The 21,198-nt window shown below is 46.4% G+C and overlaps 1 protein-coding gene across 3 annotated transcripts in view; it reads left to right on the top strand.

The window, feature by feature from the left end:
- Nucleotides 1–14,076, top strand: part of LOC117451572 (calmodulin-regulated spectrin-associated protein 3-like) — a 32,332-nt gene extending 18,256 nt beyond the window's left edge. For all 3 annotated transcript variants that reach the window (XM_034089950.2, XM_034089957.2, XM_034089965.2), the window contains 11 exons: nt 1,851–1,944; nt 2,025–2,076; nt 2,406–2,467; nt 2,593–2,623; nt 3,421–5,704; nt 8,282–8,403; nt 8,732–8,988; nt 9,144–9,237; nt 9,666–9,763; nt 9,845–9,963; nt 10,498–14,076. In XM_034089950.2, coding sequence (XP_033945841.1) covers nt 1,851–1,944; nt 2,025–2,076; nt 2,406–2,467; nt 2,593–2,623; nt 3,421–5,704; nt 8,282–8,403; nt 8,732–8,988; nt 9,144–9,237; nt 9,666–9,763; nt 9,845–9,963; nt 10,498–10,863 — 3,579 coding nt within the window. In that variant the 3' untranslated portion in view covers nt 10,864–14,076. The remainder of the gene's footprint in view (nt 1–1,850; nt 1,945–2,024; nt 2,077–2,405; nt 2,468–2,592; nt 2,624–3,420; nt 5,705–8,281; nt 8,404–8,731; nt 8,989–9,143; nt 9,238–9,665; nt 9,764–9,844; nt 9,964–10,497) is intronic.
- Nucleotides 14,077–21,198: the final 7,122 nt, after the last annotated feature.

Consider the following 21,198-nt stretch of genomic DNA (forward strand, 5'->3'; position numbering starts at 1 on the left):
AATTCAAACAATTAAATTCCACTTATGGTACACTCTTAACTAAATATCCAATAATAGACCTTCTTCAGTCTAACTGCGGACTATTTTGTTCCACAAGAATACCAGTTTACCCTTAATCTGACCTTTAACCTTGAACACTATGGCTCTTCACCTAAATGTAAACCACATTATCTCCCCACTTTTTCACTCTGACCTTTCTTTCAACCCCTTTCTGGGCGAGGCCCCTCGGGGTGTAACGTAAGGAAACGGGCCATAAACAGACACGGTCCTTGCGGCCATGGGGAGACATCCGTTGGTAACCACCAACTAACCTCCACGGTGTCTGTCCTCAAGCTTAATTACTCTGTCTACTTCACCTGTACACACTTATGATTCAGTCATGATTCTAAGCTAGGGCATGAGCCGACACGTCATCTAGTGCGCGTGCCTTTCCTTGGATCTCTATTAACCGTGGAGCCGTCGGGCGACATGGGGAGATCCGGTGGCCATTACACAAACCTAACCCTAACCCTAACCCTAACGCTAACCCTAACCCTAACCCTAACACTAACCCTAACGCTAACCCTAACCCTAACGCTAACCCTAACCCTAACGCTAACCCTAACGCTAACGCTAACCCTAACACTAACGCTAACCCTAACACTAACGCTAACCCTAACCCTAACGCTAACCCTAACCCTAACGCTAATCCTAACGCTAACCCTAACGCTAACGCTAACCCTAACCCTAACGCTAACGCTAACGCTAACCCTAACCCTAATCCTAACGCTAACCCTAACCCTAATGCTAACCCTAACCCTAACGCTAATCCTAACGCTAACCCTAACCCTAATGCTAACCCTAACCCTAACGCTAACCCTAACACTAACGCTAACCCTAACCCTAACGCTAATCCTAACGCTAACCCTAACCCTAACCCTAACGCTAACCCTAATGCTAACCCTAACGCTAACCCTAACCCTTACCCTAACCCTAACGCTAACCCTAATGCTAACCCTAACCCTAATGCTAACCCTAACGCTAACCCTAATGCTAACCCTAACGCTAACCCTAACGCTAACCCTAACGCTAACCCTAACCCTAACCCACCCGGCACCAGAACATTGATTTAGAAAATGTTCCGTGTGAAAATATATTGCAATCCCTAATCTTTCTACGCAAGCCTCTCAAATACCCCCAGGGGTCCCCGTACCCCCGGTTGGGAACCACTGCTCTAGGAGGAGATTCAGGTGATAAGGTGGGGGGGGGGTTGGTGATCACCTTGGTTGGTGATTGGCTAATGGTTACACAACCCAAAAAAACATAATGACATCACAAAAAGACCAAATTCTGATCTGCTGATTTTCAGACAGGTTTTTATAAAGACAAAAAGAGAGGGTCTTTGTTCCTGATAGAGTCTCTGGACACAGAGGGGACATATGTTGATGTGGAGGAGACATGAAGAAGAGGAGACACATGTTGATGTGGAGGAGACATGAAGAAGAGGGGACACATGTTGATGTGGAGGAGACATGAAGAAGAGGGGACACATGTTGATGTGGAGGAGACATGAAGAAGAGGGGACACATGTTGATGTGGAGGAGAATTTAGATGAGGTGACCTTTAATATACTGTAACCCGATATGAATATACTGCACACGGATATCCTTTATACTGCAGATGCATTAGTACAGTGTGTGGGAAGCAATATGATGCAAAACTGTTGACTATGTTTTTTTAATTGCGTATCAGTGACAACTCGTTTGAAATCTAATCTAATCTTTCTGCGACTCTCTTCGTAACGAGCCCACAGTCATGGTTTGTGTGTGTGTCCTTTATAACACCTCCACCTGGGGTCTCCTGTTCCTCAGCTGAACATCATGAGCTTCATAGCTGAGCTGCTCGACTGGTTCGAGGTGAAGAAGCCCGAGTTCGTGCAGCCGGTGACACCCATCGACCTCACAGGTCTGTGTGGCGGTAAAACACTTCTGTTCCTCCAAGGATAAATATCACCGTCCTCTAAAACTGCAGTTTCTGTCTTTCAGATGTCTCTGGGTTGCTGGACTGCACCAGTCCTATGGGCGGGAACAGACACAGGTAGACCATCCCGCCATGGGACGTCCTAAAGCACTCCTGACCTTCACTACTGCAGTATTCCTTTAGCCGAAACCACATACAATCTAAAGACCTTGAGAAATGAAGGGGAACTAGTTTCAGGTTCAGTGTCTCGTTTTAATTATTTCATAAACTATGGGTGGCTTCAAACTGAATTGAATTAAAGAGACAGCAATCTGCCGCAAAGGTTACAGACTCTCTGGAATAAAGTGATGACGTGTTTCAGTGTTGGACCAAAAACACGTTCAGACAACCATTGACCTCCAGACCAGCGGACAGCAAGTTTACTTTACTGTGTTTCTCTGTTTCAGTGGTTCTCCTGCCTTCATCTTCAAACAACCCTTTGTCCCCGTCAGCTCCCCAGTGTCACCAGGTAGTGGAGTCCAAGCTCTCAAGACCTCGGACAATGTTCTTAGTTCATCTCTATCATTAATGGAAGCAACACATTCTTTCATAGACTTTTTTAACTTGAGATCTTTTCTTTTTGTGTCTTTCCAGAAAATAAAAGTTGGACAAAGAAACAAATCAGGTAGTTATTCTTCAAAGTAAGGCTGGGCGATATGGAGAACAAATCAAATATCACAATATTTCTGATCAAGTTCCTCAAAATTGGGATGAAATAATAATTATTTGGATTATCCGTAGATAAATGAAGAAGGGGGTGAAAGCAAATCATTGGTGGAAACAGATAGGAAGACAATCAATCGATCAACTAACCAATCAATCGATCAACCAACCAATCAATCAATCGATCAACCAACCAACCAATCAATCAATCAATCAATCAATCAATCAATCAATCAATCGATCAACCAACCAATCGATCAACCAATCAATCGATCAACCAATCAATCGATCGATCAACCAACCAATCAATCAATCAATCAATCAATCAATCAATCAATCAATCAATCGATCAACCAATCAATCGATCAACCAATCAATCGATCAACCAACCAATCAATCGATCGATCAACCAACCAATCAATCACTCCATCAAAATACTTGATTTAGGTTTAGTGACAGTTCCACCATATAAGTATAAAATAAATACTTATTCATAGAAACATAAACATTTGCAATAAAAGATCAGAAACTGACATGAATGCGATGTTAAGAAATCCAATATGTAAGACCAAATCTAGTCTCATATATAACTACCTTAATACGGTATTAATATATCGCCCAGCCCTACTTTAGATCTCCATGCAGTTTGTACCGTAAATGTTGTACATTCATATTTGATCTTAATTTCTTTAATTCTTACTTTGGCTTTCATTGTCTCTGCTTTTCTTGTTTTCACAACCCATCCGTTCATCCTTGCAGTCGTCCTCTGTCCGCCGTGACATTCAGCATCCCTTTCGGGCTGGACAGTGATGTAGACATTGTGATGGGAAACCCCATAGATGCCGTCTTTCACTCTGTCAGCAACGACAGCCTCTCCGCCGGCATCCCAGCGATGACCACCTCTGTGACGGGGAAGCCTTGTGTCCCGTACGGTCCTCCAGAGGAACTGAGCCACCTGGTCAGCGCTTCAGCCCCATCGCAGCGCTCGTCCTGGGGCCCTTACGCCCACACAACGCCCCTGGGAGAACTGCCCACCATCGAGGAGGCCCTGCAGGTGGTGCAGACCCCCAAGAAGGGAAGGACACCAGAGAAAAGTGGAAAAGGAGTGTTGGGATCGAGACCTGAGCCAAGGTTACGTCCTGAAGGAGCCCCGGCTGGTTTCTTCCTGCACTCCCCCGAGGAGGATCAGCTCAGCAGCTCCGCTCCCTGTCGCTCCGGAGTCCTCCATCGGCCGGTTGGTGGGGAAGCGGGAGGCAATGAAAGGCGAGGAAGAGGAGAGAGGAAGGAGAGGTCAGGACGGACCTCCGATATGTCCCGTGATGACGACTCTGTTCTGCGAGATGGCAGCGTTGACTCCTCTGAAGCGTCCGATGATACGCCCAGAAACGCCCCGGGGAACATGCGACCAGGCGGCGGACGGCAGGGAAACAGCAGCAACAGCAACAGTCCACGCATGACAAGCTTTGCAGAGCGCCGGGATCACAGAAGAAGACAGCCTGCTGCTGCTGGAGAGGAGTCGGCCTCTGCTCCAACAACACCAGGGACTCCACACACACCCTCCACCCCAGCAGGGGCACCGGGACACCAGGACAGCCCCGGCTCCAGAGGCCCTGAACTGGGCTCTGAGGCCTGGGAGTTAGGCGCTCGTCTGGAGGAAAAACGCAAAAGCATCGAAGCCCAAAAAAGACGCATCGAAGCCATCTTTGCCAAGCACAGACAGAGGCTCGGAAAAACTGCCTTTTTGCAACTGAAAAGAGAGCAAGGAGAGGGGGGAGGGGCGGGAGCCGAGGAGGCGAGTCTCACCCTGGAGGAGAGCCTCACTTGTATGGAGGCGCAACTGAAACGGGAGGAGGAGAGGGAAGAGAAGGAGAAAGAGAAGCCGTCTGCATCCAACCCTCCTCGGTTAGAGAAGCAGGTCACATTCTCCGTTGAGAATAAGAAGGTTCCAGAGAAGGTCGGAGAAGCTGCTTTCGTGGAGTGCAACGAGGTGGTGCAGAAACTGAGTGAAGCTCTGCAGTCTCTACAGAAGGACATGCAGAAACTCACAGAACAGCAGCAGCAGCTCATGAGCAACCAAAGACCCACAAACACATCCAGAACCGCGTCCAAATCTACACCGAGAAGTACCCCCAAAACACCCCCCCACACCCCGACCAAGACACCTCCAAGAACCCCAACCAAGTCTTCTTCAAGGAGCATCAGCAAGGCCTGGGTGATCCCTGATGCTGGTGCTGCCGACTCCCCGTCCCGGCGCTCTCACCTCCTTCCCCTCTCCGCCTCCCCAAAGACTATCATATCGTCCTCCTGCCCGACTCCCCGCACAAAGATCCAGTCCTCATCGTCTCACCGCAGCCCGAAGCACCACCCTCGTGCCCAAAATCCGCCTCACCCAAGACCCTGCGAACTAAAGTTTCCCACATACAACCGGGCCTTGGCACCGACACACAACGTGGACACCCTCCCCCATTTGAGGCGGGTATCCCCCAGCAAGTATCAGGATCAGTCGTCCTCTTCCTTCCGAATTGGCGGGCCTCGGACGCCTGAAGACTCTCTGCAGGGCGTCCAGCAGCCGCAACACGACGGAAACACCTCGGACACGGCCTCCAGTGATACCCCGACTCAGTTCAGCATTGAGCTGGAAGACGTGGGGGCTGTGGGAGGGCTGCCGGTCTTACCTCGACACGACCGTCAGACAGGTAGAAGCAGCTCCGGGGCGCCCTCCGAGTGCTCGTTTGAGAGCGAGTCCTTGTCTCTATCTGCTGCTTTAGGCGCAGTAGGCGCGGGGAAAAGGCAGGATGAAGGGCAGGAGTTTTCTTCTGATTCTATGAGCGACCACACGGAGTCTGGGGTGGAACCTGCTGGAGGACTCGCTGCTGAACCTCTGGACCCCGTAGAACAGCAGCTGGACCTGGCAGCAGCAGGAGGAGGTGGTTGTTTGCCCGAACAGGAAGCTGAAACTGAAGCAGAACCGACTGAAACTTTGGAAGAAAGTATTGAGCAGAATGAGCCCGGGCCGAGAGGAGGGATCGGATTCTTCTTTCAGGTGAGTGATGGCGAAACAACATGGAGGTGAACAAAGATTTAATTACAGCAGGGGTGAAGGGATCAAGGGATGAAGGAAGGGAAGAACGAAGGGTTAAAGGGATCAAGGGATGAAGGAAGGGAAGAACGAAGGGCTAAAGGGATCAAGGGATGTACGGACGGAGGGAGGAAGGGATGAAGGCATGAATTCATGTAGCTAGGGTTTAAGGGATATTTAGGGAAGGAGGGATAAATGTATGAGGAGATGTAGGGATGTAGGGATGGAGGGATGTAGGGATGGAGGGATGGAGGGATGAAGGGATGGAGGGATGAAGGGATGGAGGGATGAAGGGATGTAGGGATGGAGGGATGAAGGGATCAGTGGAGGAAGGAAAGTAGGGTGGAAGGGATGAAGGGAGGGAGGGATGGAGGGATGTAGGGATGAAGGGATGAAGGGATGGAGGGATGAAGGGATGGAGGGATGTAGGGATGGAGGGATGAAGGGATGTAGGGATGGAGGGATGAAGGGATGGAGGGATGTCGGGATGGAGGGATGAAGGGATGGAGGGATGGAGGGATGAAGGGATGGAGGGATGAAGGGATGGAGGGATGTAGGGATGGAGGGATGAAGGGATGGAGGGATGAAGGGATGTAGGGATGGAGGGATGGAGGGATGGAGGGATGAAGGGATGAAGGGATGGAGGGATGAAGGGATGGAGGGATGTAGGGATGAAGGGATGAAGGGATGGAGGGATGAAGGGATGGAGGGATGGAGGGATGAAGGGATGGAGGGATGTAGGGATGAAGGGATGGAGGGATGAAGGGATGGAGGGATGAAGGGATGAAGGATGGAGGGATGTAGGGATGGAGGGATGAAGGGATGTAGGGATGAAGGGATGGAGGGATGTAGGGATGTAGGGATGAAGGGATGTAGGAATGAAGGGATGAAGCTAGGGAGCTAGAGAGGGAGGTAGGGAAGATGGGATGATGGGAGAGAGGGATGAAAGTATGTAGTAGGGAAGGGATATAGGAATTAAGGGATGTAGGAATATTCATAACCTCAGTTAACTGCCATGACAGTCGATATATGATGCTGTTTGTGTGTTTGTGTGGGTGTGTGTGGTTCTGTGGTTGTGTATTTGTGTGGTTGTGTTCATGATGCTGTTTGTGTGGTTGTGTGTTTGTGTGGTTGTGTTCATGATGCTGGTTGTGTGGTTGTGTTTATGATGCTGGTTGTGTGGTTGTGTTATGATGCTGGTTGTGTGGTTGTGTGGTTGTGTGTTTGTGTGGTTGTGTTCATGACGCTGGTTGTGTGGTTGTGTTGTGATGCTGGTTGTGTGGTTGTGTTATGATGCTGGTTGTGTGGTTGTGTGGTTGTGTGTTTGTGTGGTTGTGTTCATGACGCTGGTTGTGTGGTTGTGTTGTGATGCTGGTTGTGTGGTTGTGTTATGATGCTGTTTGTGTGGTTGTGTGTTTGTGTGGTTGTGTTCATGACGCTGGTTGTGTGGTTGTGTTGTGATGCTGGTTGTGTGGTTGTGTTATGACGCTGGTTGTGTGGTTGTGTTGTGATGCTGGTTGTGTGGTTGTGTGGTTGTGTTATGACGCTGGTTGTGTGGTTGTGTTGTGATGCTGGTTGTGTGGTTGTGTTATGATGCTGGTTGTGTGGTTGTGTTGTGATGCTGGTTGTGTGGTTGTGTGGTTGTGTTATGATGCTGGTTGTGTGGTTGTGTTATGATGCTGGTTGTGTGTTTGTGTTATGATGCTGGTTGTGTGGTTGTGTTGTGCTGCTGGTTGTGTGGTTGTGTTGTGCTGCTGGTTGTGTGGTTGTGTTATGATGCTGGTTGTGTGTTTGTGTTTGTGATGCTGGTTGTGTGGTTGTGTTGTGATGCTGGTTGTGTGTTTGTGTTTGTGATGCTGGTTGTGTGTTTGTGTTGTGATGCTGGTTGTGTGTTTGTGTTTGTGATGCTGGTTGTGTGGTTGTGTTATGATGCTGGTTGTGTGTTTGTGTTGTGACGCTGGTTGTGTGTTTGTGTTATGATGCTGGTTGTGTGTTTGTGTTATGACGCTGGTTGTGTGGTTGTGTGGTTGTGTTGTGATGCTGGTTGTGTGTTTGTGTTGTGACGCTGGTTGTGTGTTTGTGTTATGATGCTGGTTGTGTGTTTGTGTTATGACGCTGGTTGTGTGGTTGTGTGGTTGTGTTGTGATGCTGGTTGTGTGTTTGTGTTGTGATGCTGGTTGTGTGTTTGTGTTGTGACGCTGGTTGTGTGTTTGTGTTATGATGCTGGTTGTGTGTTTGTGTTATGACGCTGGTTGTGTGGTTGTGTGGTTGTGTTGTGATGCTGGTTGTGTGTTTGTGTTGTGACGCTGGTTGTGTGTTTGTGTTATGATGCTGGTTGTGTGTTTGTGTTGTGACGCTGGTTGTGTGTTTGTGTTATGATGCTGGTTGTGTGTTTGTGTTATGACGCTGGTTGTGTGGTTGTGTGATTGTGTTGTGATGCTGGTTGTGTTATGATGCTGGTTGTGTGGTTGTGTTATGACGCTGGTTGTGTGGTTGTGTTGTGATGCTGGTTGTGTTATGATGCTGGTTGTGTGTTTGCAGGGGGACGTGCACAGTGAGGAGGAGATGGCCCAGCGCAGAGCTCTGCTGCTGGAGAAACAGCAGAGGAGAGCGGAGGAGCTGAGGAAGAGGAGGCAGGAGAACGAGCAGGAGAGGGAGAACAGGTAACACCGCCTCGTGTAGCTGAATGTCGTGCGGTGGTCAAGTCGTGTGCTCAGCAGCTACAGTGATGTGGCAACGCTCCTCCAACAGAGCAGCATGAATATAAACAGGACATAGAACAAATAAAACAGATCAAACAGTGCGAGAGAATGTTTTGAGATGTGAAGTGAATACAAATAGAATAGAAATAGTGCAGAAGAGTCAATATGCAAGTACATGGAATGATATATCAGATCGTTTGCTGAATACAAGCAGATGAATGTTTATGGATGTTCTTTAAACAGTTCAGGTTTAACAGTCTGATGTAAAAGTAACTGCTCTTTGCTTCAGACCCTCCTCCACCCCCCCCGCAGGCCACACCTCCCCCTCCCCCACTCCTCCAGACACACCTTTCAGGCGGGGAACCTTCACGAGACTGGAGTACGATCGGCGGCATCAGCTCAAGATCATGGACAACTTTGACAAAATGCTCCAGGAGAAGCTGAGCAGTCATGGCCGACCCTCCGGGAAGAAGACCAGGTCCCGTCCCCGCAGTATGACCCGCGAGGAGACCAAGCTGTCTCTGAGTCCATCCAAGGGAACCACGGGTACTGAACCACCGGTTTTATGAATGCAGTTCAGGAGAGGGAAACCCAAAAAGATTATTAGGGCCTCTCCGTCCTCAAAAACGATTGAGCGACCAATCAGAATCAAGTGTTCCACTAAGCCAGGTTTTCATTTCTTATTATGTCTGTTTCTCCAGGCGCTAAGTTGACCAAAGTCCACTCCAACCCCTCCCTCAACCTGACCGCGACGGACGAGCCCGGGAACAGAACCCCCCCCAAGAGAGCCCCAAGGTAAACTGCTGCAGAGATGTTATATACTTCCATTAACACCGCAGCACAGCCTGAGGGATTTATATATATATATCTCTCCTAACATTGAATGGACTGCCATGATGTTTGCACAAAAGCTCCTGTATTGCCATTGAGTAGCACCTGAGTGTAGAGCATGGTCGATGAATGAGCTACTAATGCTAACATGCTATGCTATGTCATCATATAACAACACTTTTCTAAATTTAAATACAATTCTTTCTAGGTAGTGTCTGAAGAATTTAAATGATGTATTTTCAAATTTCAATTAAGAAAGAAGTCCCGTTGCATGATCATTTGATATGTTATTGATATGTATGTCCCGGGCTAACATTAGCACGATGCTATGCTAACGGTCCCAGGTCAAAGATAGTGGTATCGTTAGCTCTGGTTTGCTTTCCCTCCCCCAGTCGTCCTGACTCGCCCTTAGTCTGTGTGACTCCGAGTAAACTGGTGAATCAGAACGGAGACAAAGACGGTGAGACCTCAGCGGCCCCGGAGTACACAGGTGCAGTACTAATACCTGAGTATATATATTATCAAAGTACTTGTGTTAGTACTCAGCTCGGAGCCTGTGTTTGTGTCTCAGGTCCCAAACTGTTCAAAGAGCCGAGCTTCAAGTCCAACAAGTTCATCATCCACAACGCCCTGTCGCGCTGCTGCCTCGCAGGGAAGGTCAACGAGACGCAGAAGAGCAAGATCGTGGAGGTACGGCATTCGTTTTACTCTCAACAACATTTAAACCTTAACGTGATTTCCAACATGCGTTACAGATCCTGCTCAGAGGTTTCACTTCGGTTGGTTTTCTGTGGTGCTGTGTCTCTGATCTTGTTTATAAGATGTATCAACATGTCGCCCGTAAACAAGATGTCTCCGCGGACGTAAACAACAACGTGACGTCGTAGCTCCGTAAAAACAAAGCTGTCTGACGCTCTGTTAGACACTCAGATGTCTGGAGTCGTTGTTCAGCCTTTGAGGAACAGACATGTTGTTTTCTGGGTATACTATCTTTACTTGGTTCGCTAAATAAAGTCTGTGACTGTTGCTATGCATGTTATTATATCTTAGGCACAGGGAGGAGGGAGGAGGGAGGAGGGAGGAGGGAGGAGGGAGGAGGTGTCACATGTGTGTGTGGAAAAACAAAATGCCAGAAAAATGTCTCGTGATAGAAATAACTAAATGCACACTAATTAAAGATGAAATGCAGATAAAGGTATAATGACGTTGTTGCTCCGCCCCCAGGAGATGGAGAAGAGTCCCGCCCACCACTTCCTGATCCTCTTCAGGGACTCCAGCTGTCAGTTCCGGGGCGTCTACACCCTGAATCCGGACTCTCAGGATCTGGTTCGTCTGACTGGAGTCGGCCCGCGCTCCGTCAGCTCGGCACAGGTGGAGCACATCTACAAGTACAGCTCGGACAGGAAGCAGTTCAGCGCCATCCCCTCCAAGACCATGGGCATGAGCGTGGACGCCTTCACCATCCCTGGCAGCCTGTGGCATGGAGGAGGAGGAGCAGGAGGCGCAGGGGGAGCAGGAGGAGCAGGAGGAGCAGGGGCAGCAGGAAGTCGCAGGGCCAGTGTCAACAAGAAGGCCGTCCCCTCCAAGTGAGACACTCGGAGGACACGGTTGAAGACGAGACGTCATGCGACAGGCCTGCAGCGTCTGGGATGATGACTAGCCGTGATCATTTTAAATAACTGCGATATGATTCTGGATCTAATGATCATCTTTAAACCGTTTTCAGGTCTGAGCAGAAAATCACACAGAAAATCTAGATTCAGAGAAAAAGAATCTAAAATGTGTCGAGATACTAAAAAGAGAATCCCAATGTTAGGACGAAAATCAGTGAAAAATAAAAAACTAAATTCTCACTTTTCCTCAATACTCAAAAATGATGAACTGTTGGTCATGTGACCCCATGTGACCCCATGTGACCCCATGTGACCTGTGGCCCTAATACTCTTCTGGTTACTGAATGATCGTGGTGTGATTTTCTTAGAGGATTATAGTCTCCGTTGCTCCACGGTGCTCCACGATGCTCCACGGTACTCCACGGTACTCCACGGTACTCCACGTTCTGATTTGGAGCAGCAGGAGGCGCAGAAAGTCGAAGGGCCAACAAGGAGGCCGTCACCTCCAAGTGAGACACGTGCACGAAGTTTCAGAGAAAACTGTTTTTAAAGATGTCGTTTATGTGCAGCGAAGACGTTACGTGACGGGGCTGCGGCGTCTGGGGACGATGACTAGCTGTGGTTACTTTAACGATATGATTCTAGATCTAATTTGATGATTTTTGAAATGTTATTGCCAGTATTATTGAGAGATGTGTTGACAGGAGAGGACCGGGCCACAGGTGAGGAGACGTTGAGGTCTGACCCAAAGCCCATGAAAGGGTAGGTCGGAGGAAAAGTCCGTACTTCTGAGGAAATCAGAATTTTGAGAGAAAAAAATTCTTGAAACAAAATTGTGAGAGAAAAGTGAACATTTGGGAGAAAAGGCGTTCTGTCACGATTCACGAGAAAACAATCTGAATTTGGGACAAAAGTCAACATGTGTAACGTCAGGACAACGGGCTCGTCTCCTGAAGGATCATGGGGGACTTTTTGTAAAGGATTTTTGTATTAAGTCTGTAGAATAATCTGCTCCAGGAAACTTCTGCTATGTTCACGTGTTGAGCCTTCACCACATATCGCCCTCACTGGGATCAGTCGGAGGACTTTCCTAGAAACACAGAACACTATAAACATCATCTCCACGCCGTGTTCATGTGGATGAAACGTCCACAGCGCTTTCCTGTTGTTACATTAAAGCAACACTCACAGCCTGATGCTACTGGTCACATGACCTGATGCTACTGGTCACATGACCTGATCACATGACCCTGATGCTACTGGTCACATGACCTGATCACATGACCCTGATGCTACTGATCACATGACCCTGATCACATGACCCTGATGCTACTGATCACATGACCCTGATCACATGACCCTGATCACATGACCCTGATGGTACTGATCACATGACCCTGATCACATGACCCTGATGCTACTGGTCACATGACCTGATCACATGACCCTGATGCTACTGATCACATGACCCTGATCACATGACCCTGATGGTACTGATCACATGACCCTGATGCTACTGATCACATGACCCTGATGCTACTGATCACATGACCCTGATCACATGACCCTGATGGTACTGATCACATGACCCTGATCACATGACCCTGATGGTACTGATCACATGACCCTGATCACATGACCCTGATCACATGACCCTGATGGTACTGATCACATGACCCTGATCACATGACCCTGATCACATGACCCTGATGGTACTGATCACATGACCCTGATCACATGACCCTGATGGTACTGATCACATGACCCTGATCACATGACCCTGATGGTACTGATCACATGACCCTGATCACATGACCCCTGTCTGTCTCCTGAGTTTTATACATCCAGCCAAACAACAGGAAATGCCTTCTGGTGTCAGGACACATTATGTTCTGCAGGACGAGAGATAAGCGTCTGGTGCAGAGGAGATGTGTGATGCTTCTGCACGGTTTGATCAGCTGTGTGGGTACGAGCGTCAGGTACCAAACAAACACTGAACTGATATAATGTTAAAGACGTGATGATACTTCGCCCGAGTTGTTGCGCTCTCCGTTGGGATTGGGTCTCATGAGAAACCAGTCCAGTTCTCTGAATGTTAGAGGGATAGTTTGTGTGTATTTGTACACAGCTTTACCTCCTGCCCTGTGCCGCCACCAGACTTCACAGAAACACTCGTTCTGCAGAACACGGAGGAGTTTCTGCTGCTCGTTGGTTACTTTGGCTTCTTGTGTGAGCTTCGGTGTTAAGACGGGTTGGTTTGCATCCACCAAGGTCACATGATATCAAGAAGTAACCGACCAGCAGCTCCTCTGTCCTGTGGGGAGGAAGTAGCGTGTTCTTTCCATGGAGTCTGGCGGCTCTAAGGAAAGCTAGTTAGCAGCTTTAGTTCCTGTCAGAAATATAGAATAAGGCTGACATGATATAGTGTTCATTCATCTGATACTGCCCACAGAGGACATGGCTTCTCCTGGCGCTGTGGTGATACACTGACACCTCGAGCCTCTGTCTGGCACCACAGGCCTCTGCTCAAAGGTTCACCTACACAGGTATCGTGGAGGAGACATGCAGAGAGATGGATGTGTGCAGAATAATTCACCTTATTTCCAGGAAACAAAAGGTGTTATGGTTCGGTTGTGTCCGCTAACGTTAACAAGGAAACAGCTCATATTTTTATAAAGCAGAACATATTCAACGTCAATGTCAGAACGATATTTAATGGAAAGACAGAATTATCTTTAGAGTTGAGAAGAGACCCTGTTGACCCCTGGTTGACCCCTGGTTGACCCCTGTTGACCCCGTCCCAGCAGCAGAGTGTAATGAGCGTCTCCTTTACTTTCACAGATTAAACATGTTCCAAGAACACACCATGCTGTAGTTTCTCTTGTTCTTTTCAACATGTATTTATACATATTTATCAAAATACTACACTATGGTTTGTTGGTTCATATTATTGCAAAACAGAAACATTTCGGCGTCCGCGACTCCATCAGCAAGCGCATGTTCCTCTCTAATATCCAACGTGCTTTTCAATAGCAAACCGTGTCTTGGAAGTAGATCAGTGCAGACAAGAAGAAGAAGAGTGTAAAGAAATGTTACTTGGATAAAGTTTCTAAATATACTTACAAAACAATGGAAATGGTTTCATCAGTAAATGATAACTCTTTAGTCATATCTACATTGTGCATCGAGCCAGCAGTCGGGGTCAGATCGCTTGTTGCAACATCATGTTCCACAATAAATATTTACAATTCAGAAATTAGGCTGTGAAATACTTAACACAATCTCTGCATTTGAGCCATTCAGAGGAATAAGAACTAGGCTGAAAACTCATCGCCTCGTTCTGGGAGAGCTCCACCCTGAGACATGTATTTCATAAATCCATATCACCCTGTGTACATCATTTTCATTTCATTTCAAACCTTTATTTAACCAGATTGGTCCCATTGAGACCTGCAGCATATAGGTTCCACATGAAACATAAAACAATAAAGGACATTATATTTACAGGATACCAGTTATTAGTATTTATACATAGAAATGTGATCGTAAAAAAACAGGAGTCCTTCAAAGTCAGTGGGATTAGTTAAAGGTCTTGCAGGTCTCCCCTGAGAAAGAGATCTATGATCTCAAGGGACAATCTGGATAAATAAAGGTTTGCAACTAAACTAAATGATTAGTTGACCGTGCTGTACGATGCAGCTGGGTCCTCTCAGGGTCCGCCCTCGGGTCCTGAGAGACACATGATGAGATGTTAGTGGTAATAATAACGCAAAGGGGATTAAACGATATGTGAGCAATGTTCCCGTGTGAGGGTCTGCTCACCTCGGGCAGCACTGCTGAACTGGACGCAGCGCACTCCGGGACTTCCTGCTGCTCCGTGTGCCGAGGGGCCGAGCTGCTCTCATGTGGGAGTACAGAGGGTCCGCCCGGCTGTGGGGGAAGTGAACGCTGGCCCACTGAAGGTCCTCCGGCTGATCAGGTACACTGAAGGTCCTCCGGCTGATCAGGTACACACTGCAGGGGGAATGGACCCAGCACAGGAAGCCAAAGCAGCAGCAGCGTGGTTCATCACCATGCTGCTGTGGGACAGAACAGAGGACAGGACAACAGGTAGGAAAACCTCTGGGTGGACTTGGAATGTGTTGGAGAATAATCCTCCCTTACTCCTCGGTATCTAACCTGTTTGCCCTTTGACGTGTATGACCAACCCTGCCTCTGTTATCTCTGAAGGAACGGGATGCTTCAGCTATATGCTGATATTCCCAGTTTATGACCGGGCAACTCTCGGTCACAGAGTCTAAGGGTCAGACAAGAGACTCCAGATGTTTACGCTATCTCCCCAACATGTTGATTAACTCTCTGTAAACTAGTTGAAAGGTCTATCGAGAGAGAGAGAGAGAGAGAGAGAGAGAGAGAGAGAGAGAGAGAGAGAGAGAGAGAGAGAGAGAGAGAGAGAGAGAGAGAGAGAGAGAGCTGTGTGACTTGTGATGTGAATCCTCTGCCGATACTTGCAGTGGCGACTGGTCATTAGGGGCAGGTGGGGCACAGCCCCACCTAGTGTCAGCAGAAAGTATTACAAATAATGATTACAAAAAAAATAATATATATTGTAAAATATAAATATAAAATATATTTTAAGATCATGTTTAATCATCTGATTCGTCTCATTGCTGTTTTAGTCTGTGTTCTTCTAATTAGTGTCTACAGTGTCCAGTGGCGTTTCTATATGTACAAAAGTGGTGGGGCACAAAAAACTCAGATGTCTATATATAAGCTTCTGCAGAGAGGTTCATGGCTGGTGAGGCACTGACTCTTCAGGTTTACAAATATATTAAATCAAAATATAATATTATTTTCAAAAGCTTTTTTTGTCTGATGCTTCAATTACTTTTAAACAGACAGTTCAACAGAAGGATACCCACAAAAATGTAATTTTATCATTTAAATATTGAATTGTTCTCTCTTAGTAAGATCCCATTTTCAATAAAATTGCAGTCTTACCTTGACTTGAAGATTAAGTCCATTTGCCTTTCCTTCTGGACAAAAATCTCTATTACTTTTTTGTAAAAGTCCTCCTTATCTTCTTGTAGTTTCAAAAGTCTATCATAAATCTAATCTAATCAATAGATTTATGATTCGAAAATGATAAAAGTAGGGTAGACATGTGGATATTATCCGGCTGAACAAAACGTACATTTATCTAACAGCTACATTTCCCACAGATCTTATTTTGAGCTATTTTCTAAAATCCTATGGAGAAATCTTGTTGCTTTTTTGTGGAGGGAAGCCATGCGCAGTTTACTTCCTGGTTTTAGGACGCCTCACTGCAGCTCTCTCGTCTCCTCTTCACACACCACACTTTTCGCGGCACACGTACTTACAGCCAATCAGCTCTGAGTGATGTGAGATGACGTATGGTGGGGATGGCAGCACTTTGCCCCTATGGTCATTATTTTTTGCCACACACATTACATAGGAAAATACTCTGAGCATGCGCAGTGTAGTTTTTGCAGTCACCGTTCACTCAGACAGAGAGAGGGAGGGGCAGGATCGGGTGTTGTCCCACATGGCTCTAAACAGCTCAATAGGCACACACTGTAGACACTAATCAGAAGAACACAGACTAAAACAGCAATGAGACGAATCAGATGATTAAACATGATCTTAAAATATATTTTATATATTTTTTAATTTATTTTTTGCATTTTGTTGTAATCATTATTTTAATACTTTCTGCTGACAATAGGTGGGGCTGTGCCCCACCTGCCCCTAATGACCAGTCGCCACTGACAGTGTCACACTGTTTAGTGCCATGTGGGACAGAACCCGATCCGGGCCATGAGTTTGACATGTGGGGGCTACATGTGGGGGCTACATGTGGGGGCTACATGTGGGGGCTACAGTTTATGACATATGTTCATATCTCGAATCAGGCTAACCTGCTGCAGAGACTCTGTGGGGCTCCATCGCCCCACACTGAACTTCAGACATACAGTGTGTAGGAAAAGCATATTATTTTTAAATCATATTTTACATATATTTCTGGGTGCATTCCATATTTTAAACACAAATATTGACAATTTATATAATTAATCAGTATTATTATTAATAATAATGTTGTTGAGTGTGGTTTAGGGAGGGCGCTCGCTACGGGCCAGCTGCCACTGTTCATAATAACGTTGAACATCTGAGTACCACGCAGATGGTGTGACTGAAACAAACTGGGAGTATATGAATTCACAAAACGTACCATCACACCAATCTGATGAAAGGTGGAGTTACTTCGTCCTTACTTGTTCTGGGCTCCACAGGAATACCTCCCGCTGTGTTCAGCTCTGAAGTCAGTGACGGTGAAGATCTGTCCTGAAGCTTTTGGGGAGTCTTCATCCTCCGTGTACCAGGCGTAGCTAGCTGCGGGGTTAGCATCACTGCTACAGGTCAGAGTCACTGCACGGCCCTCCTCTCTCTCAGCAGAGGGACTCACGGACACAGAGGCAGGCTTTGGAGAGTCTGCAGGAGAAGTGTTTAAAGGTATTCACATGGAAGGGTAGATATAATGTCCAGAGGCGCGAAGCAGGAACCGTTTCTCACTAACACAACGCAACACGTTTTAAAGCTTGGAGCACCTGGAGGAGATAACATGAACACATTTCACATCTAATTCCACGGTGGAAGATGTTTTAAAGAACAATAGTTTAATAAAACACAGAGTGGGTGGTTCACTTGATTCCATCCTTTATCAGAAGTCTAAGCACTTTGAGGGAACGTGTTCATCTTTATGTCATGGAAGAAGTCTCCTTCATAATTCTCCTTTATTCTTATTCCTTTATTCTTATCCCTCGTAGCTAGAGTATATTTTACCTATTTTAAAAACCTAGAGCCTGAGGGCTGAACTGAACTAGGTTTTCACTTTGAGGTCTGTGTGTGCACGTGCCATGTCTGCTGGCGACCTCTGGTGGGCAAATAGATAAATGAGTGCAATGATGATATATGTTATATTGTATGTAGTGATGGGAGTTACGGCTCTTTGAAGGGAGCCGGATCGTATGGCTCGGTTCCTTTCAAAGAGACGTTTTTTAAGGGGGTGGGGTTACAGGTTTATCTGCGAAATGATCTCCAGGATAACGATTGACTGTATTCCAGACCTAATGTCAATAATCTGCAGTGTAAACATGACACAAGGTGGCGCTGTATCCATGTCATCATGTCAGTGAATGTACTTTGAATTTACCCTCGATGTCTTAAGTAAATAAAGTTGCCTTGAATGAAATGCACGCAACTCTTAATATTAGATACTGTGTTTTTAAGTGGCGATGGAGATTATTTGTTGAGGCTGCTTTAAAGGATATGCTGCCTTTCCAAATGGTGCGCTTTGTCACTGCCTGGGTTCTGGTTGAAGTGCATCCAAATGCTGCTGCGTTTCCTGTTTGGCTCATTTTCCATCTGAAAAACATGTGGTCTACCTGTCCTGCACCACTTGTTATGACTTCTCTCCCTCTATTCCCTTAAAGAGCCTGTGACACGGTTTTCCCCCATCATCCAAACCCATCAATTTGAGTACATATTGTCCCCTTGAAAACCGTTACTGAACTGATTTTGGATATTTGTACTTTGATAACCATCAATCTGCCTTCAATGTTGACAATTTTCTGGATCTTCTCGCGGATTCTTCAAGTCCCGCCAAATGATGGGTGACGTCATTGCGGGCACAGCGCTCCAGCTGCACCGTCCAGGATCCCAGCATCTGCATGTAAACCTTTATATATATACAGTCAGATGTAAACGCACGACGGCGCACACAGCAGCAAGCTCAGACAGCGATGACAGGTTAATGTTGAACGTGTCTGAGAGCTCATATGAGGCTGAGGGATCGGTTTATGTTGTATCTGTTAGAAGTTTAGGAATGAGGTGCGTCGATATGGGCGATCATATGGTCATGTAGCCAGTGGTGGAATGGGACTACAAACCATCCCGGGACTCTCGACCGGCCCACTTCGGTACCGCTAGTAAATTGTCAACGGGGGGAGCGGGGGATGTAAAATACAAATATAATGTATAATGTCTGTGTCTTTGACATTAGCGCTGCTAGCCACCTGTGCCCTGTACTACGAAGCCAGTTCAACAGACCCTGGATATGTTTGAGTAACAAACAAACTAACAACAAACTAACAAACGAGATCTCGCTAAGCGGTCCTACGACGCTGGTTATCAACTCGGTAAATCAAGCCAGGGTTTCTCTCTCCAGCTGAGAGCGCGTTCACGTCTAAGACACGAGTGGATCTGACTTTACATTTGTCTCGAGTGTTTCGTCAACATAACGTGTTAAATAATACTTCTGCATCCAGTCTGTGACACTGTGAGTGCTGCACGGCCAGATGAGGCTGGAGAAGCTGACTCAGATCAGGAAATATATGATATATTATGATATTATATGATCGATGATCTGATTGATGATGTAATATGAATGATAAGTGCGACACGTCGGCGTCTTCTCTGCATACGGCAGTTTAAACTGTATTTCCTTTATCCTGTAATATGACTTGAGAGATTTAAACTCCGCACACTGAGTGGATCTCTTTTCTATAGACGCCGGAGGCGGGCAGCGTCAGGTAAAAGAAGTTATTTAGCCTTCTCAAACCTGAGCCTCACGCGCCGCCTATGGGGGATGTGCTGGTGACTTATCCGACCGGCCCACTTCGGTACCGGCCCATCGGGATTCGTCCCGATGGCCAGTCCGCCACAGCACCCAGCCCACGTAAACTGTCAACGGGGGGAGCCTCGCTGCGGGGAAACGGTGGACCTAGTGTCCCGATCGGAGTGGGAATAATAATAATAATCCGTGCATTTTATCCATTAATTTCCCCAACATTGTGGTAAAAAACCACACGTTTAATCCACGTTGGTGTACTACAACTACAAAAAGCATCGGTTTGTTTTCTCATCAGTAAATGCAGACCGGCTCAAACAAACGATTTTTAATCATCATCCTCACTCATCATTTAATGTATCATATGTTCGCCGAATTGACATGAAAGCACTAATAAATGTAGTTTCATCCTCTTGAGTTTATAACCACAAAAATAATCGATTTGTTAATTTTGTTTTTATATCACATCCGACGGGAGGATATTCAGCAGCTCTCACTCCCGATTTGTAATCCTAATGTAATCATCATCTTCACCACGATCATTTATGTTTATGTCGCCGAATTGACATGAAAGCACTGACAAATATGAATATACTGTAGTCAACTTCATTAAAATGTTATTAACGTGCCTAAACTCAGTAATTCACCATTTCTACACATGACACAACACACTTTGTCCGTGTTTGGCTCTCGAAGCGTTCCCGCATTGACGTCACTTCCGGCTTCCCCCAAAACTTCAAAATGAGTGAAGGAATTTCCCCGCGATGTTCGAAATTATTGATATTTAACGAAACGGTATCGTTTTTTCTTTTTTAAACTGACGGTTCGAGATTACTAGTAGCCCAATATTTCATTGCACAACAGTTGTTGGGATGGTGTCACAGGCTCTTTAAGACCCACCCCATCTCACTCCTCGTGCTGAAACCTGCCAATCAGAGTAGGGGGGCGGGTCTTCACAGAATACGTTAAGGCAGTGGTTCCCAAAGTGGGGGGCGCAGAGGCATGACAGGGGGGACGCGAGAGACCAGGAGGAAAAATGGTTATTACATTTTTTTTTAAAAAGATAAAAAAATTAAAAATCATCATAATTTGAAAAATTATTGATTCGAAAATAATATGATACAGTACTATTACGTCTGGGTCTCTGTGTTTCATTAAAGCTCGGCTCTGTGTGTGTGTGTGTGTGTGTGTGTGTGTGTGTGTGTGTGAAGAGCCATTTTGTGTGCGAGAGAGAGAGCGCACCGGTACCAGAGATTGTTGTTGTTAGCTTCTGGTGCTAGCGAGCTACGCTAACGGAGAAGGAGTTTTTTCAACAACAAAGTGGAGGAGAGTCTCTCCGGTCAGACTGAGAGACTCAGTGAGCTAAAGGACTCTCTCAGCGTCATCTCAGTGGGACTCAAATGTTTTGGTCACCATTAATGAAAACAATTATTTCCGAGGCACACGTTTATATGATCATTATAGATATAAAAAATAAGAGAATAAATGAAAAACAGGTATGAAATACTATAAGACACTAAAACAAGAATAAAGTTTAAAAGGGTGATTTGTAAAATATCCATTAAGAAAAAGTAAATCTGTTTCCAGGTCAGTTTCATCTGGGTGTTGAGAGAGGTATAGATCTCTCATGTTGCTCTCAAAGTGCACCAGATTGATGCTTTAACT

The sequence above is a fragment of the Pseudochaenichthys georgianus genome, chromosome 1 (assembly GCF_902827115.2).
Source record: "Pseudochaenichthys georgianus chromosome 1, fPseGeo1.2, whole genome shotgun sequence".
NCBI lineage: Eukaryota > Metazoa > Chordata > Actinopteri > Perciformes > Channichthyidae > Pseudochaenichthys > Pseudochaenichthys georgianus.